This window comes from Herpailurus yagouaroundi, unplaced genomic scaffold, assembly GCF_014898765.1.
Source record: "Herpailurus yagouaroundi ecotype Mexico unplaced genomic scaffold, PumYag 214, whole genome shotgun sequence".
In the NCBI taxonomy this organism is placed as follows: Eukaryota; Metazoa; Chordata; class Mammalia; order Carnivora; family Felidae; genus Herpailurus; species Herpailurus yagouaroundi.
Genome location: NW_024412445.1, coordinates 9,237,518 through 9,257,357, shown reverse-complemented (window position 1 = coordinate 9,257,357; position 19,840 = coordinate 9,237,518). Strand labels below are relative to the sequence as shown.

At 43.8% G+C, this 19,840-nt stretch overlaps 1 protein-coding gene across 1 annotated transcript in view; it reads right to left on the bottom strand.

The window, feature by feature from the left end:
* Positions 1-7,607: 7,607 nt before the first annotated feature.
* The window catches only part of EGFR (epidermal growth factor receptor), a 211,938-nt gene continuing 199,705 nt past the window's right edge, over positions 7,608-19,840 (bottom strand). Inside the window, exons 23-28 of the mRNA XM_040455081.1 lie at positions 18,826-18,972; positions 17,273-17,370; positions 15,723-15,890; positions 15,267-15,314; positions 14,452-14,554; positions 7,608-13,775 (exon numbers count right to left, since the gene is read on the bottom strand). Of these exons, the coding sequence (XP_040311015.1) occupies positions 13,417-13,775; positions 14,452-14,554; positions 15,267-15,314; positions 15,723-15,890; positions 17,273-17,370; positions 18,826-18,972 (923 nt within the window). The 3' untranslated portion in view covers positions 7,608-13,416. The remainder of the gene's footprint in view (positions 13,776-14,451; positions 14,555-15,266; positions 15,315-15,722; positions 15,891-17,272; positions 17,371-18,825; positions 18,973-19,840) is intronic.

The window sequence follows — 19,840 nt, the reverse complement described above, 5'->3', positions numbered from 1 at the left end:
CACTCTTATGTGGATCCTGAGAAACTTAACAGAAACCCATGGGGGAGAGGAAGGAAAAAAAAAAAGAGGTTAGAGTGGGAGAGAGCCAAAGCATAAGAGACTCTTAAAAACTGAGAACAAACTGAGGGTTGATGGGGGGTGGGAGGGAGGGGAAGGTGGGTGATGGGTATTGAGGAGGGCACCTTTTGGGATGAGCACTGGGTGGTGTATGGAAACCAATGTGACAATAAATTTCATATATTAAAAAAAAATTAAAAAAATAAAAGAAAAATAAAAAACAATAGAACTTCATTCACAATAAATAAATAAATAAATAAATAAATTTTGTCCCAACACAATTGCCAAAGTAATACACATTCATTATAAAAATCCAAATGACAGAGAAGTATAGAACATAAAAGGTAAAATTCCCTCCTTGCTACTTTATTATTCACATTTTGCTCCCTACTCGCCACAGGTCTCCTCCATTAATGGGTTGACATTAATGTTTCCAGATGGTTTCCAGATTGTATACGTAGGGGCACGCTCATGCAGTAGGTATATACACAAATATAAGCTTTCTTAGAAAACCAAAAATATTATTCAGCATCTTGCTTCATTTCACTTAAAACCATATCATACAATCTTATATATCGTATATCATATATTGTATATCACATATTGTATATCATATATCATGTATTATAAGGAGGGAATATACCTCCATCCCACTGCATATGGATTTATCCTGTTCTAACAACTGCACAGAATTCCATACTACCATGCTCCATGACTCATTTAATAATTTCCCTTTTGATGGACATTGAAAACTTTTTTCCCTGTTACAAATAATGTTTTAGTCAACATTCTTATTCATATATCTTTGCATAGTTGTTTGAATATCGTCTTAGCTCAGGCTGCCAAAACATAAAATACCATAGACTGGGTGGCTTAAACAACAGACATTTATTGTGGAGGCTGGGGTCTGAGATCAGGGTACCAGCATGGTCTGGTTCTGGTGAGAACACTCTTCCTGACTTACAGGTGGCTGCTTTCTTGCGGTGTCCTCATCAGGTGTAAAATGAGGACTTTATTTTCTTATAAGGACACTAGTCCCACATGGGATCCCAGCTTCACAACCTCATTGAACCCTAATTACCTCCCAAAGACCCTCCTGGGGTTAGGGCTTCACTATAGAAATTTTAGGGGACCCACATTCAGTCAATAACAATATTTTAGTAAAGTTTTTATTTCTGCAAGTGAAACTGCATATCAAAGGATACACATATTTACTATTTTGATTGTCTTCCAAAAAGATTGTGACACTTCCTATTCCCACCAAAATGTGTCTTGAGATGACATTATCATTTCATTTTTACTGGCATTTTCTTAATTGTTAGAGGGGCTGAACACACACTTTCATAAATGTTTTAGTCATTTGTAATTTTTCCACGAATTGTCCATTTATGCACTGTCAGAGTTTTGGTGGGTGTTTAACTTTTTATGGGCTCATTGGAATTCTTCATGTTTTAAGATATTAATCCTTGCTGTATCTTAAATTTTTTTCTTCATATGACTTTTGACTTTTTTGAATGGTGGTTAGTTATTTTTTTTCTTTAAAAACTAAAAAAAAAAAGAAAAAAGAAAAACAAAAGGAAATTTAGGTGGCCACATTGCCAATCTTTTTCTATGGCTTTGGGGTTTTGTTGTTATGGGTTAGCAGCTTCTCATCATGAGATTCAAAAATACATACATTTTGCCCAATCCTTGGATTGTTTTGGTTTTTATGCTTAGATCTTTAGTCCATCTGCAATTTGTTTTGGGTAAGGTGTGAAATAGAGCTCTAATTAATTTTTAAATGCATAGATGTTTTTTCTAAAACCATTTACTGGACAGTCCTCCATTCGTCCACTCTCCGGAAAGTTATCATTGTCATATGTTGCATTTACACACGTAGTACGTGTCTATTTGCAAACTTCTGAAGTATTTCCATTAATTTGTGTCCTGGACAGCATTGGTAAACTATGCAGCTTCAATTATTAAAGTTTTACATAGTGTGTTTTTTTATCATTGATATCAATTGAAAACTCAATTGTTTTTCACCTGGTCTTGGCTGTTGTTGTGCATTTTCTTTTCTAGATTCCAAGTTCTAATACTTCTACTTTCTGAAACAATAATTGGAATTTTCATTTGAATTGCATTGAATTTATATAATAGAATTGGTATGTTTACAAGGTTAAGTCCTCACATCCACAACTGTAATATATTTTTAAGTGTTCTTTTTTATGCCTTAGCAGAATTTTGTGGTTTTTGTTTTCATGCTCCTCTTGCACATTTAAGTGTGTGCCTAGGTATTTTGTAGTTTTAGTTGCTATTTTAAATAAGATTCGTTCCATTATATTGTCCAGTTAATGATTGGTGGTAAATGCAAAAACTATTGATTATATTTACACATGGCCACCCTATTGAATTTTCTTGTTTTTTTTTTTTCAAAATTTTATATAAATTCTAGTTAGTTAACATACAGTGTAATATTGGTTTTGGGAGTAGAATTCAGTGATTCATCACTTATATACAACACCCAGTGCTCATCATAACAAGTGCCTCCTTAGTCATCAACCCTCACTTTGTTCTCTGTCTTTAAGAGTCTCTCAGGGTTTGTTTTAATAATTTTTTTCCAGCCAGTTGTTTTGGGGTCAGCAAACTCCTGTAAAGGGCCAGATGGGAAATAGTTTTGGCTTTGCAGATCTTAGGATCCCTGTTGGAAGTACTCAACTCTGCCATTATAGTGTGTAAGCAGTAATAGGCAATATGGAAAGGAATGGGTTCAATTGTGTTCCAATAAAGCTTTATTTACAAAAATCAGCCTGCTGGCTGGATTTAGTCCTTGGGTATGGGACAAGTCTTGCTGACTATATTTTAAAGATGCAAGTATATCATACATAAATAATATGTTTTTCCTTGTTTCTAAAACAGTGAACTTCAGGACAGTGTTGAAAAATAGAAGTGTTCTTGTTCTTATTTAAGGTGCTGGTATTTCACCATTAAATTCAATGTTTCCTTAAAAATTTTTTTTAATGTTTATTTATTTTGGAGAGAGAGAGACAGAGTGTGAGCAGGGGAGGGGCAGAGAGAGAGGGAGACACAGAATCTGAAATAGGCTCCAGGCTCTGAGCTGTCAGCACAGAGCCTGATGCAGGGCTCGAACTCACGAACCGTGAGATCAGGACCTGAGCCGAAGTCAGACGCTTAACCAACTGAACCAGCCAGACACCCCTAATTCAATGTTTCTTATTAAATTTTTGGTAGATATTTTTACCCAGTTAAAGATGTTATTTATTTGTAGGTTACTAAGAGATTTTAACAGCAATATGAAAGAATTTTATCAAGAGCTTTGTGAGCATCTCTTAATCTTAACATTTTCTCTATGTTGTTTTTCATGCATATAAACAAAATATATTATGTTGAATTATCTTTGAATTCCTGGAATAAATGGCTCCATTTCCTTTATTTAGGATTTCTACACCTACATTCATAAATGAAGCCATGATTTCCTTTTTGTGTATTTATTTGATTTTTAGTACTATTCCAACATTGTGGAATGAATTGGGCGACTTTCCATCTTTTTCTATGTTCTGAAATACTTTAGTTTTTAAATTTATTAATTGATTGATTTTTTTATTTTATAGAGAGTGTGAGCAGGGGAGAGGGACAGAGGGAGAGAGAGAGAGAGAGAGAATGTCTATGCTAAGTGTGGAGCCCGATGTGGTGCTCTATCTCATGACCCTGGGATCATGACCTGAACCAAAATCAAGAGTCGGGTACTCAACTGTCTGAGCCACCCAGTTGCCCCTGTTCTGAAATATTTTAAATGACATAAAAAATAACTGTTCTTCGCACGTTGCCCAGAACGCCCCAAAACTCTTTGAGTCTAGTGAAGTGTTTAGTGATGAACCTTTGTCATTTCAATTTCTTTTATGTTATTGTTCTATGTGAAAAACAGTGTTCTCCCCTGGAAGCCTGGTTGTGTGCTGTATTAGGTCAATTTCACTTAGACTTGCCCTTGTGGAAATTGATCAGCCAAGTGTAAGAGCTGAGGGAAAGTTGTTGTAGGTTAAAATATCCTTGTTGGTTTATCCTTGTTGGTTTACCCATTTCTGTTTGTGGTCAACAGTAGAAAAAGATAAAAGAAGAAGGCTCTGGAAACATAGCAAAGGGAAAAGCAAGCCATTTAGAAATAAAAACAGTTGGTAAGGTGTGGCACTAGGCTCTATCTGAAGTAGAAGGGAGGATGCTATTCTTTTTCCAACCTTTGCTTTCACCTAGATGGAGCATCACTGTTTTGTTTTTGTTTTTGTTTTTTACATCACTATTTAAATTTTTTTTTTAATGTTTATTTTTGAGACAGAGAGAGACAGAGCATGAACGGGGGAGGGGCAGAGAGAGAGGGAGACACAGAATCGGAAGCAGGCTCCAGGCTCTGAGCCATCAGCCCAGAGCCCGACGCGGGGCTCGAACTCACGGACCGCGAGATCGTGACCTGAGCTGAAGTCGGACGCTTAACCGACTGAGCCACCCAGGCGCCCCTACATCACTATTTAAAGAAAAGAAACGATGGTGCATTTTAGAAACTGAATTGGCCTTTAGGCTCCTGGAAAGTGGAATCAAAGAAACCCAGTTTCTATTAAGTTATCAGGTCTCATTTGCTTGAGCAAATGGGACCACATCTGGTCCCAGGTGTTGGGGACCCTGGGTTGTAGACCTCCCCAGTCTCCCCAGTCTGTTCTCTCGCCTCCCCCTCCCATTCCATGGACTGTACCCTTTCTCAGGCAAGGGAGCACCTACCTGGAGCCTGCCCTCCCTCTCCTGCCCCATGCTCAGGTCCGGGATCCTGGGGATTTCTTGCCAAGTGGTCCCAGGCTGGAGGCTTGTTCAGCATCTTCACCTGCGCTGATCTCATGCCAAAGAGTGTCCCAGGGGTGGCCTACATGGTGGGGGACTGAGCCACAGGTGAGAACACAGTGGGAGGCACCACGGGTCCACCTGTTCTCTTGCTCCAGGTGTACACGTGTTGGATTTAGGACTAGGGATGTGCTTTGCTTGGGCTCAGAAGGGTTGCTTTCAAGAATGGGGTAAAGGATATATTTTTATTTCCTTTAGACCCTAGCATCCAGCTTTTCTAGCTCAGTGTCCCGGGCAAGGAGAGAGATTCAAGGTAGAATCTGTAGAAGCATTTCAGAGTGTGGACTTGGCTGTTCTTCCCATGATCTGTATCTCTCAGGGTTCTCAGTGTGACTAATGGGGAGCAGAATGGGAGGCTCCTTCAAGGGACTAATTACAAATATGCCCATAGGCTCTTTCTCATATTTTGTTTACTATTTTTGAAAGTAGGGTGGACATCAGATCTGTTCTTAGGGCTTTTCTACCCAAGTTTTTAATTTTTTTTTAATGTTTATTTATTTTTGACAGAGAGAGAGAGACAGAGCATGAGTGGGGGAAGGGCAGAGAGAGAGGGAGACACAGAATCCAAAGCAGGCTCCACGCTCCGAGCTGTCAGCACAGAGCCCAGCACGGGGCTCGAACTCACGGACCACAAGATCATGACCTGAGCCGAAGTCGGACGCTCAATTTACTGAGCCACCCAGGCGCCCGGTCTACCCAAGTTTTTAGATGTCCTTTCTGGGTATAGAGGAAAAACCTTGAGAGGAGCAAGGTCTGGAGGACTTGCCCAAGCCCCGAGCAAAGGGAAACCCAAAGAAAAAGAATTCTGTCCTCCTTTTCAGACCCTCCAGTTCTTGGGAAAACTTTTCTCTACCCAGGTAGTTATAATTACTTTCACAAGATTATTGGCCCAGAGCAAAATCTCTTCAAGCTGAAACTCCATTTGTCCTGAGCTTCAGCTTGGAATTATGGGGAGCAGGATGGTGGGGCGGTGGTGGAGATTATGGTGTTAAGGAGTTTGCCCTGAGGTAAGGGCACTCCTCTGGGATCATAAGCCATGGCCTTCCCTTGGGCATGACATTGGAGACTTGAGGGGGCCAGTGCCCCATAATGCTCTCCAAGTCTACCTCATTTGCTGACATTTGCCTTTCTCTATGTGGGGCTAAACCCCCTAATCGAAGGCTTTGAGCTCTAAGAGGTTTACTCCTTCCCAAGGTGCCTGACAATACCAGCGTGTGGAAGGTCAGGAGGCCAGGAAGCCAGGGGAGCCTGGGGCCACAATGGGGAACTGGAAAGTTCCCGATTTGCTTATTCTTCAGGGACCCGGTTATCCTGAAGTCTTGCTTCCACATGAATTACAATTTACTCTCAGCCCTCCGTTTGTATGTAGGCGACCAATGATCTTCTGAATGAACAACACAAAAACAAAGCTGCAATTTTCCTGGAAATGATGAGAGTCAACCCTGCAGGGATCAGTGGTGGTCGTGAGCCAGCCGAGCCCCACTTCCTGCTCTCTGTCCTCCTGTGTAACAGGAACAAGGTAGAGCATTGTGTGGCGACCAGCTGGTCCAGGAGAAAGCAGTGGCAGAGGGAGTTGGGGCTTTATTCTCTGGGGTCAGAGCACTGAAAGTCAAAGAAATCTGAAGCCCTGTGGACGATTCCAGGCCAGGGCCAGGGGATTCCAGGTGCTAGTTCCACAATCTAAAGCCAACTTAAAACCGCACGCCCACCTCTTCCTGCCCTGTGCCCTCCCACCTCCCAGCTGGTCAGCTGCTGGTCCCGTTTCCAGTTTCCTCTCCAATGCTGGCACCTGCTTCATCACCAAGTTGGCTTTTCCTCAGCCGTTGAGATGGGTTTACACCCTTTGACTCGCACTCTGTGGTTACTACAGATGAGAAAACTGCTTATTCCCTTACGTGTTCAAGTACTTAGCTGGAGAACCGGGTTCTTACAGAACTTTTACCTTGACTTTGGCAGAACAATTTCCTTCCATGCTGGTGGTTACTTTCCTGGCTCACAGGAAGCATAGGATATAAGTGTTTCCGCCACATGGAGTCCTCATGGACTGGGAAAGCCCTCAGATGTAAGGGAGGTGGGTGGTAAGGTGTAAGCCGTGCAGCCCAGAGTGGGGGGGCGGGACCCTCACACAAGGGTGTGCCTCGTTCATTCCTCAGGCTTCTAGCATTTGTGATTTAGCAGAATCGCAACAAAACTTCTGTTTGCTTTGGTGCCTGCCATAGGAAAATCCCGTCCACCAAGGAATTCCCTCTTGGGAAAATGGGTGATGGGCATTGAGGAGGGCACTTGTTGGGATGAGCACTGGGTGTTGTACAGAAGCCAATTTGACAAGTCATACTCATAAAAAAATAAAAATAAACAAAGTTAAAATAAAAAAAAAAAAGGAATTTCCCCTTGGCTCTGTGTTTCTCCACCATGAAGGAAATCAGGGGAGGGGAGGTCCTAGGAACAGGTGCGAAGAGGCTGCAGACCCCGGTCAGACCGCACGCTGCTGCCACACAGCACGGCATTGAGGAGTCCCAGTCTCGCACAGGAAACCTCCAAACATTAAAAAGTTCCCAGGCCACTTGGGTGTGGATGCGATACAGTGGAGGCAGGAGTGGGGGGCAGGGAGGATATGGGAACCCTCTGTACTTTCCGCTCAGTTGTTCAGTGTTTGAAGTTAAGACTGCTCTAAAAATAAAGTTTATTAATTAATTTAAAAAAGTTATCGGGAAAGAACATCTACAGTAGGTCAGATATGATTAATAACTACTGTCAACACTGCATCGCTAACGAAGGATACAATATTATTATTTATAAGGTACTTATAAGAAAAGACCAATGAATAATATACATCTAATTTTTTAATACGCAATATACAATCAACATGTTCTGATCAACAGTGTAAACCATATAAAAGAGAATCTTGCTTTTCATTTGTACACATATTGCTTTCATCACAGCAAAATTTTACATTGTTAAGACGTACCATATATAGAAGCTATAAAGCTATTGCTTGCTTGTTTTAGAAATGAAGGTATTGCTGTCTGTTGTTAACTGGACATGGTCACACTGATTATCAGGCATCAGATCTATAGGATCTCTTCATTTCCAAGACATGGTGTTACAGTATAAGATTGTTTTGTAACCAAATCAGGTCAAAGGGTTTAAAAATAACAAATGCACCTAAGGAAAAAAAAAAGTATGCTTTTCCTTGAAGTTTCGTCTGCTAGGTGATAGGGTGGGGATGCATAGTAAGAACTTTTGTGGGCAATTTAGACAGGACAGACCTGTGACCTCGGAGGGCGTAACGTGGCTGTAAAGTTTTAACCGTGGAAGAGAAAATCCTAATTGCTTTAGGTTTTTTTTCCCCAGATGCAATTTATGGAAAATATATAAAAGTGTTTCTTAAAGCAAGAATCCTTTTCTTGGACTATTGTTTTGTAAAAGCCATCCAGCTACTTACACAATCTTCTTAATGTCTCCCCTTTATAATGTAACATATATGTCAATGTTTTATTTTAGCCGGGCAAACAAAAGTTACCTGCTTATGATGGGTGCCATGTTGGTTGGACCAGCAGTGAGAATGCTCTCTACCTTTATTATACCACCAGTCCACCTTTAATAGGGGGAATGGAAAAACCTATCTGTTCCACATTTCCTTCCCTTTTCAATCAGCTGGTTAAACCTCTCCCTTCTAGTGCTTGGGCAGCTTGTCATGGAACCTGTCCTCCCCCGAAACAACTGGCACTGAGGTCCTTGAAGTGTTAAGTTGTCCAGGCACCTAGGTTGGTGGTTCTCAACCTTGGCTGTCCATCAGAACGACCATTAGGAGCTTTCAAAGGCACGGATGCCTGGATTTCACCCATAAAGATTTTATTGAATTGGTCTGGGGTGCAGCTGGACCTCACTAGTTTCAAAAGCTCCCCAAGGGATTTCACTGTGCAGCCAGGGGCTGAAAACACTTTTTCGGGAATGGGAAGGTGAGGTCATGAGGCAGCTTGGGAAACATGGACTTCAGTGTACTGAGTAACCAAAACATGCTGAACATTATTAGGGTTCTGCAGATCTGTTTAGTCTATTGGTAAATGCATATCAGCTATAAATATAAAAATAAAAATAATTTGTATCAAAGTCAGATTAGTGTATATAAACCAACAAAGTGCTATATTATTGCTTTTTTTTTTTTTTTTTTACATCGACAGGATCATGCTGGCAGTTGAGTACAGCATAGCATGCAGTTGGATCCGTGTTAGCAATAACAAAGTCATTCTTTTTCTCTAACATGGAGAGAGCCTGCTTTAGTGGAAGACTAAACCATATGTGCTTTTTACCTTTTCTCATTTTATAAATATAAAGGCACGATTCCTCTTTATCAGGACAATGACCTAGCTTAGCTCTGAGACGAGGCTGTGCCTTTTTACGAGAAAGAGGAGCGTTCCATTGCTTTAATTAAATCCCTTCAAAGATTTCAGTTTCGACTTTTGATTCTATTTCAGTCTTTTAGTAGAAAAATGAGTTTTTCTAAAAACATACCTTACAAAGTTCAGTGCTACAAGAGAGGCTACTATTCTTCAAAAAAAAGTTACAAAAATAGATTAACATTTACAAACCCTATGTGAGTGTGTCTTTCATAGTACAAAAATGTATGCCCCTGATACGGCAGGTGTGGCTGGTAATAGAGGCAGGGATTTCTTTTCAGTAAGGTTTTACAGCCCGTGGGCAAGGAAATATAAACAGATTGATACGTTGTAATAAAAACGTTCACTTATCAAAAGAGAAATGCAAAGTAGACGTTGAGGGCAATTCCACCAGCTGTCACGCGGTGAGCGCCTCACTGTGAGAGAGACGATTTTTCTAACTTCTTAGAAAACGCAAACTGTTCCGGGGCTTTCCGGAGGCTCAGGTTTGGGTATTTGCCACTTTCAGGGTAAGCTGCCGGTGACGAAGAATTAGTGGCTTTGGAACGGTCACGAGTGGGCAAGTCTCAGGAATATTAAGGACTCCACCACCTTCCTTTACCTGACTCAGGCTTTTCTATTCGGCCCTGACTTGGGGGCATGGTATAGACGACCTTACAGATCACCTTAGAGGTGAGGGTTTAACTCTGCCCATTAGGATCACGTGGGGAGCCCTGAGAGTCCCCTTCATTGGTCTGCAGGGACTCTGCCCCTGCTTTTTAAGCTCACCAGGTGATTCTGTTTGGCAGCAAGGGTGAGATCTGTGGGTCACCATAACTCAGCAACTTGACCCCTGCTTGTGTAACCTGAGGCCTGGAGAGTGTGCAACAGGCCAGCGGGATGCCTCCAGCTGAGGGACGGGCCTCCCCATAGGCCTTTCCTTTATACCAGTGTTTCCCCAAACTTTGGTGCTCATCAGAATAAGCTGGGGAAGCTCTGAAAAGCCCATGGGCCCAGGCTGCACCTGAGCCAAACTAAGTCAGAATCCTTCAGATTAAGCACTTTCAACAAATACCTAAGCCTTGTTATCAACTGGAACGCAATATGGTGCCTCCACAATGCTCCTGGTTATAAAACCAGTGACAACTGGCACTCAGCAAATCTAGAATTTGGAAGATTCATCTTTTTTACTTTGTGAGGTGACAAAAGTGTGTTTCATAGAGTATGACGGCAGGGACTCCTTAAAGTTTATACGAGACGTGTGAGGACGCTGGCCCATTGTAAGCATTCACTTACAACTACTTTTCCCTGAACTGTTTCCAAAGACCAAATCTAAGGTGGGGTCAAGGGGAACGTTTCCAGGAACTGATTGAGAAGGAACAGGCTCTTTCCAGGGTCTTTGAACCCAGTGTCAACAAGGAGGAACTGAAGAGACAGAGTAGAAGCTTTGAACCCTGGCCAATCAGGGCCATGAAATGGAAATACTGGTGCTGCGGGGAGCCCTCTCCTCATCTGCCCACAGTGACAGCTGGGGCTCTTGACTCGGGCTCTGCATTCTCAGGTTCTGAAGCATCTACAAGCCCCCTCTGCACCTCCCTGGATAGCCATTGTGAGGACATTTTGGGAAACACAGTCCTACAATTAAGAGAATTTAGCAACCAGATTTTATGCAGGAAAGCTGAAATACAAAAAAGAAAAAGCTTGAATAGTTTTTGCCGTTTTATTATGTTATAGTAAAATATTGCAAATTACAAAAATACTAGGATTTAACTGCTACAGTTGAACTCACATTCAGTTGCTCTCCCTCACTAGTCCCTTGCTTCTTGAAAAATAAGTGGTGACAAAAATGTGCATCATTCTGTTTCCTGGGGCTGGAGAAACTTATCAAAATATTTATGTTCTGAGGTGAATAAATAACAGAAGTGCTTTACTGACAATGGCATAAAGTGTTAGATTCTTAGAACGATGTTTAATCTTTTTGCTCATCATTTTCAAATCCCCATAAGGACCCACATGTAGGGCACTTGGGAAATGTTACAGGCTAGTTCCCAGGCTTAAAGGGACAGTTTGTAAAGACCACCTAAGGTAGGCTTTTCTCCCACTTTCATTAGTGGTTCCTCTGGCGGATGCTTTCTTGGTCAAGTTTTCCTCTGCTTGGAACACACGTCCCATTTCCCTTGTGGCTAAGACCCTGGTCCTGTTTTGACCCAACTCCACCACTCCCTCCCCGAAGAGCATTCCAGGTCCCCCCAGGCAGGGCCCATCCACTATTCCCTGTTCTGTGCTGTCCGTGCTCGGCAGACCTGTCTTGCCTACCATCCCATCATGTTGCTTTAAGGTTGGCCTTTAGGAGTCAATTCCCTCGGCCAAATTGTGAATTTCTTGGAATCGGGATTATGTTTTATTTATTTTTCTATCATTAGTGCTTATGCTGGGCTGGGATAGTTGCTTAAGAGTATTGAATAACATTGGGACAAGATCAATATTTTGGTAACAAAGCTGTGCGGCCCTGACCTGACAGTCAATAATTTAATAGCAAAAGGACAATTGTGTGTGTGTGCGTGTGTGTGTGGCTGAACACATCTGTAGGCTGGAAATACTGTCTGCAACATTCTTCCCTTGATAAGCTGGATGTTGACTAAGAGTGTTTAAAACACTGTATACAAAGCACTGCCGTGAACCGATTGGGTTACAGGGAAACACAGGTTGGAAAAACACTTAGCGTCCTAAATTATCTGGATTTTCCAATAACTGGGAAATTGTTTTAAGAGGGATTTTTTTTCTAAAATACCCGTAGATGTCGTTAAGGCATTGTCATCAATTTCAAACTCTGATTTCATATTTACCACTTTCTTCCCCTATATATAATGTTGTCTTATATCCACCTGTATAATGCGCCCCCCAGCGGCGAGGGCTATGCGTTCCCGCACAGGGGCCTCAGAGCCTGGATCCCTTCATTCCCGAAGAGCGAGGCGGGCGCTTTGGGGCAGCTCATCAGAAAGGAAAAAAGTACCCTTTGAGTAAAAATCTTCTAAAGTGACATAAAAAGAAAATTATCTCCCATAAGTAGCCTAATTTGGTGGTGGGAGGCTGAAAGTGTTTTAGGAGCGGCTGTACCTCAGCAGTGTCCCGATATATGGCCACTCCTTGACCCCTAAGGGACTTGATGTATTTCCTTTGAGACTCAAATTTGAGAGACATGTTCTTGTGTGAACTTTTGCATTATTGTTCCATCTTGATTAAAGGCTATTGGTCTAAATACGAGCCGATGCTGGTTATGGTTTGATGTACCGTCTCCTCCTACTGACAGGGAAAGCATACTGAGTTTCAGTGGAATGGAAAATAAACAAGTAAGTCTAATACTTATAACTAGAAAACACTGGACAACCAATGGAGAGTAAGTACCATGAGGAAACCTGTATAAAAAGAAGTCTGAAGAAGAGTTCCCCCCCCCTCTGTTTCTTCTTCAGTCAGGAAGGGTTCAAAGTGGCTTTATCCTCTCGTACCTGGTATGACTTGATACAGTACCAATAAGTCCCGCTCAGGACATAGAGCACTTCTAGTTTTGTCTTGCAATGGAAGAATCATGAAGCAGAGTCAGTGGAATCAAATGTTAGCTGGAAGACGCTGACCCTTGCTTCTTGGTCACAGTTGGGCCTGGATCAACCTAGTGCAGCAAGTGCTACAAGCAAGCTTCTTCCTCATTGGAAAAGCCCATTATAAACAAAATCAACAATGACAATTAAAAACCCCAAGGGCCCCCAAGCAATAAAACTCCTTACACAGTTTGTTTCATCAGATATACCTCATGGCAAGGTGAACTTCTGCCCAAACAGACAATATTCTTGCTGGATGCCTTTTTTGTGGAGGCCTCACAGTTCGAAGACAAAGGAATGTCCCAGAAACTTCCCCAAAGTGCATCCAAGTAGGGGGAACTTCCTGCACGAAAGATGGGTCCCATCGGAGCAAATATGGCTGAACCAGTCACGGGTCCAAGAGTTAACATGGGCATGACTATCAGCACTGAGTAGCTGCCGTGGCTTGACCCAGGGACTGAAACGTTGGAGATTGTGACGGCCAACACTATCCTCCATGGTCATGCTCCAATAAATTCACTGCTGGGCGGTGCTACCCTTAGGTAGTCTGCATTTTCAGCTGCAGGACCCTTAAAGATGCCATTTGACTTGGCTTCCTTGGGAAAGAAGTCCTGCTGGTAGTCAGGGTTGTCCAGGCTAATCTGGTGGTTGCCTTTCTGGGCCCAGAGGGTGGGGCCATCGAGCACACTGTTGACGCAAGTGGGGTGGGTGTTGAGATACTCAGGGTTGTCCACTGCATTGCTGTGGGGATTTTGGTAGTGAGGGTCTCTGACAGGAGCTGGATTTAGAGGCTGATTGTGATAGACGGGGTTCTGGACGGAACCCGCAGGCCTTTTGGGAACAGCCTGGTTTATGTATTCTGAAATGGAAAAGAAATCACAGGTGAAGTACTCAGTAAAGCATCGTCCCAAGCAGGATTCCTGTGTACCATCTGAACCCTATCAATACTCTTCCCTGAGGCAACCAAATGTAGGGACAGCTGGGAGGATGATTCTCTGGCTGTTGCTGCAAAGTAAATTACGTTCCTTTCTGTATTTCTCAAAGCAATTGGCACATCTGTCTCTTGCCAATTTAAAGTTTGGAAAAAGATGGCCCGCCTTGAGGCGCATGTGTGCACACAGGTATGGTACGTCTGGGGATAAAGCTCGGATTAGGAAAATACATGTTTCATGGGCCAAGAATGGAGCCAGGATCAAATCTGTCACACGTGTTCAAACACTCACTGGCACACACACAATCATACACACGCACACACACGCCTTTAATGCCTGCTTCAAATTCTAGAACGTCTTCTGATTGATTCTAAAAGCACACCTCCAACCTGGACGTGACTTGAGCTCAATACAAAGACCCTCACGTGTGCTCGGTCGGTTTGTATTTCTCTGCCTCTCACTGTCTACATTGTGTCTGTGAATTTGCCAGAGTCCCCACCTCCGGATTAGCCTGAAGGAAGCATGTCCTCTGGGCACCAGGGGACGGAGGCTGGCCCTGCTGCCTGGGGAAGCCTATGACCGTGTTCAGCGTTAGCCACTCACCAGGTGCCGGGAGGAAAGTGTCATCCATGTTGTCCTCAGTCAAGGTGCCAGTGGGGTCTGAGCTGTACCGCTGCAAGAAGCTGTCTTCCTTGAGGGGGCAGCTCTGAGGGGAGGGAAGAAGGCAAGGTTATTAGTCGGTGCTGCTCAGACTTCGATGTGTATAAAAATCACCTGAGATTTTGTAAAATGCAGATTCTGATTCAGCAGGCCCTAGAGAGGGCCTGAGATTCTGCATTTCCAGCAAGCCTCCCCCCACCCCCTGGATGATGCCAGTGCTGCTGGCTCACAGACCACAGAGCAAGTGGCAGGGACCTGGTCAGTGCTGTGAAGCAGGGATTTCGGCAACAGAAATGTTCCATAATCTGTGCTCTTCAGTGGTTGCTGACTGAAACTGAAGCAGACACGTGTGGCTGGAGGCTTCTCTCTTGGTAAGTATGGGTCTGGATCAAGGCTTCATGTGATCAAGCATGAGCACCCCTTGGAAGGCCGGCTCAAACACAGATGGCTCGGCTCTGCCTCCAGCATTCCTATGTAAGTAGGTCTGGGCCGGTGGCTCGACAGTTTTCATTTCTCACAAACTGCCAGGTAATGCTGCTACCCCAAGTCCACAAACCACATACCGAACAGCACTGTGATAAGTGATAGCTATTACTGGCCTCAGAGTAGGGGTCAGGGAAACCAACCAGGGAAGAAAGGAAGGAGATACAGGAAGGAAAATCAAGATTAGTTGGGTTAAGACAGGCATTTTCTATGTCCAAGAGAGCCATGATCCAGAGCTGTTGTTTAATCCTGGTTTATTAGGTGTTCACACATACCCCATTTCTATCGATGCAAGTCACGGTGGAATTGTTGCTGGTGGCACTCTGAAAGAGGTAAACAAACAAACAAACAAACAAAAGGTAAACAAAAAATTGCTGATCGTACACTTGCATCTTCTCTCCCATTTCCACTGACTGGTGGGTCTCATGGAGGGGATATAACTAAAGGTGCTTAATTTCGTCTTGACCCATTAGCTTTAGAAAACTAGGCTTCATTCTGATTTAATTCTAATCCTTAGTAGACCTAAAAAGGTTATGATCCAGTAGAGGCAATGCAATAAGAGAATTCATACACTTAACTGGTTCATTCTGACATTGGCTTGACCATTGGGTTGAAATTTACTTCTTTGACTCTATGTATGTTCTACTAGATGGGTCTCATTTTCTCTCACTTTCTCTCAACATGTCATTCAAACCAGTGGATACAGCTTGAGAGTGAATGACGTTTCCTACCAGAGAACTCAGGAGGGGGGTCCGGGATGTGGAGGGGCTGTGGAAGAAGCCTTGCTGGGGGATGAGGTACTCATCGGCATCTACGACGTCTTCCATGTCTTCTTCGTCCATCAGGGCGCGGTAAAAATTGGAGTCTGTAGGGCTTGGCAGATGCATTCTCTCATCTCCCTGGTGCAGAGATTGTGAGACAGTTAGTGAGGCCCAGAGAGATGCTAGTCCACTTCCTGCCTAGAGGAGGGATCTGTGGTCACAAACAGGGAGGCCTATTTGTTCGCCAATTTAGTTATAACAAAATCACCCTGGTTCTCTGAAGTCTAGCCGCTTCCTTCCCTCCCCTACTGACATTAAGACACTAAAAGTTCTTTGATGTTTTAAAGGCCCTGGACGAGGGGCGCCTGGGTGGGTGTCCCAGTTGGTGAAGCGTCTGACTCTTGATTTTGGCTCAGGTCATGCTCTCACGGTTCACGAGATCGAGCCTTGCATTGGGCTCTGCTCTGTTGGCACAGAGCCAGCTTGAGATTCTCTCTCTCTCCCTCTCTCTGCCCCTCCCCTGCTTAAGCATGCTCACGCTCTCTCTGTCTCTCTCTGTCTCTCTCTCAAAAATAAATAAATAAACATAAAATAAAATAAAAGACCCTGAATAAAATAGAAACAGCATAAGAGGAAGAAGACAGGGGCGAAGCAGCAGCATTTATTGAGTGTTACTATGCTGTTAGGTGCTGTGGTCATTTGTAATAAGAAATTTATCCCTACTCAGGACACAGAACTCTTAGACCCCAGGAATTTCCGAAGTGATGAGAGCTGCAGAGGTGTCTTTTGCTACATTAATGAGTGGCTTTAGGACCACACCCAAGGACTGGAACTATCCGTCTCACCCCTGATGTCTTGGAATGGGGGAGGCGCTGGAGGTTGCATCAGTCCCCATGGTCAGCAATTTAATCAATAATGCCTATTTAATGAAGACTCCATATAAACCCACAGGGACCAGGGTCAGAGAGCTTCGAGGCCAGTGCACACATGGAGATTTGGGGAGAGACACCCAGCTAGTGTCAGAGAACTGCTTGCTTGGAGGTGCGTGGAGACCCCCTCTCCCCCACCCCCCAACACACACCGGAATGCTAAGCAGCACCTTTGGGTGCTATGAGATATGTTCTGCATTCATTATTTCACTGACTCAATTAAAACAGCCCCGTGAGTTTGGTTTTAACCTAAAGTGGGAAGTGGAGAGCCAGAGATCTGAAGCCAGATTGGTTGACACCAAGCCCCGCTTCTCCATCAGACCACGCGAAGGCTCTGGCTAACTGAAATGTAAAGGTGACATACGGGAGGGGGTGTGTCTGGGCACTAGACTTTAGAAGGGAATGGCAAATGAACTTGGAGGTACCACACATGCCCTCCTCTTAGTTCAAGGCTTGCTGCAAATGCATTGAGGATTTAAGGACGGGACCTGGGAGACAGGGAGGCCGAGCTGGCCCACGATGCAACACGGTGACATTTGACGCCCATCAGAGGGACCTCTCCCAGTGGAAGTTCAGACTGTGATCCGGTACCTGGATGACAAGGTAGCGCTGGGGGTCTCGGGCCATTTTGGAGAATTCAATGATCAACTCACGGAATTTCGGGCGACTGTCTGCATCTATCATCCAGCCTGGGGAAGGAATGAAGAAAACAGTACAGTCAGGCCCTGAAAGAAATGGTAGAGATGGCACTGCTTCACGGGGGCATTTATGGTGACCTCTTTGTAGGCAAATAAGTGATGCAGAAACCTAATCTCTGTGATAGACGTTTCTGTCTTGGCAGACGAACGTTGGTCACAGTTTACAGACCGTGATGACACAGTACACTTGAATCAGAATGACAGGAGCATCCTCTAATTTTCTATGCCTACTCTTCCTAGAGCCAGAGTGCCGGCATTTTCACTGCAAGTGACCCAGCATCGGGGGCCGCACTATTTGTGAACTGCTCTGACTATAGGCAGCCCCCGGCGTGCAGGCTCTCCGGCAAAGTCCTCCCTGGACATCCACGCTCGTCTATATTCACTTGGCAGTCTTGCAAGCTGGACACTCGATTCAATTTAGAGAAAGTTAGGGACTTTCTTTAACAGCCTCAGGGTTTGGGAACTTCCCATCCTGGTGCTTTCATTGTCTTACATATTCAGTAACCAAGCACGCAAGCGAGGGGGGTGTTCCCGAGTCTTCCTTAAGACACATGTTAACCTCACTGGCACATTTGATTACACAACGATCTAAGTCTGGATCAAACAAGCTGGAGGAACGGTTCTCAGCTGGAAATCCTCGCGTCTCTTGAGGGTTCACATTTACTTTCTATCAGCAGGATGTCAAGCTATTTTTGGACAGACTGCTTATGTGACCTTAGAGGAATCATGTAACCTCTCTGGGCCCCAGCTTCCCGGGCCCAAAGCGAGGAAGTGAGAGTAGCTTACCTCTGTGGTCTGAAGTTCAGAAAGGCAGTAATATTTACATCAACTTGGCCCTGTCATACCCCCTGTGCTCCCTTGTTTAATCAGTATAACGTTACCTTCAGAGCCTGCTGAACGCGTGGAATAACAGCATCAATCAAGTTACACACTCTTATTTAGATTAAAATGTGTACTTGCTACACTGCACAAGACCTCACGTTGATCTATTATTTGAAAGGCTGAAGTCAAGACACAAATGTTGACTCTGTTAGCCTCATGTGCTTACTCATTGTCAGGCATTTAAAAACATTCTGTCTCTCTGGTAACGGGCCTCAAAATGCAGAGTGCCTTTTTCATTGAGCAACTCAGAGACTAGAATATTTCGGTGTAATGGCTTATGGGGGAATTTGATTTTATTTATTTGCTTCCAAACATGGGCACATGCCAGGTCACAGTGCTCAAAGGGTCAAGCAAGTGCTTCCTGAAGAATGTTGGAAGAGGGTGTTTACTAGAGGATGTTCCTGGACTTGAGTGCCTGCTGTAAAGATGTGACAATATTTCCTCAGGGAATCAGAGGCCTCAATTTTTTTGGCTAAGGGCAGTGATGCCTTTCCAGGCACAACAAGGGGCTCTGAGTGCCAAGGTCCAGCTAGGCAAGAGTGGATGGCCACAGCAGTCACTCACACTTGACCATGATCATGTAGACATCGATGGTGCATATGGGTGGCTGCGGGAGGCGCTCTCCTTTCTCCAGGATGGTCGAGATCTCACTTGCGGGGATTCCGTCGTAAGGTTTAGACCCAAAGGTCATCAACTCCCAAACGGTGACTCCTGAGAGGATGAAGAGTTGCTTTACGAGTCGATAATAATCACACGGCCTCGCCTTTGGTCATTATTTACATGTTTCTAACATTTAAAAACCCATGTTCCTGTGGCTTTGGGCCATTAGCTTGAGTGCTGGAAAACTCATTTTACCTTTGGGTAAAGTAGGATAATAACAGCATCTGTCTTAGAAGACAGTTGTGCAGATCAAATGAGATAACACAACGGAAATGTTCAGACAAGGCCAGGCGAATAGTAAGTGGCCAATAAATGGTAAACTTCAGTAACAGCAACAATGACAACACAAGCACCGTAATGACATACATGTTATTATGCAAGGAAGCAGGAGTCACACACTCAGACATCTCCCCTAAATGACTTGGATCTACGGAAGATGGAGACCTACAGACAGGGTTATATACACTGCACGTTTTAAAATTATAATAAAAACTGGAAACAGAGAACCCCATAATCTTTTTAACAAACCTAAAAACACCATACCTTTTATTTCAAAAAAATAATCAAGCATCATGATTAAAAAAAAAAAAAAAAAAAAGCAAAGCAGTTTTAGAATTGGTGTTTTTCCAGGCCCTCCCTGAGTTCTGACGATCCTTCCATCTCTGTGCCTCCTCCCTTGACGGAATTCTCTGCTCTAGAAACCTGGACAGCGAAGGAGCACTGGGGAGACCAAGAGAGGAGTCCGGTGGGACTGAGCCCAGGTCCCCGACTGCATGGAGAGGGACAGACACAGGATCCTGGCAGTTTCCTGATAATCCAATTGGTCTGATGACAGACTTTCTTTAGAGCTGGCCTCTAGATACCTATTACCACAGGTCTGCTTGGATCATCCAGAGGCCATCACCAAACTGAATGACCT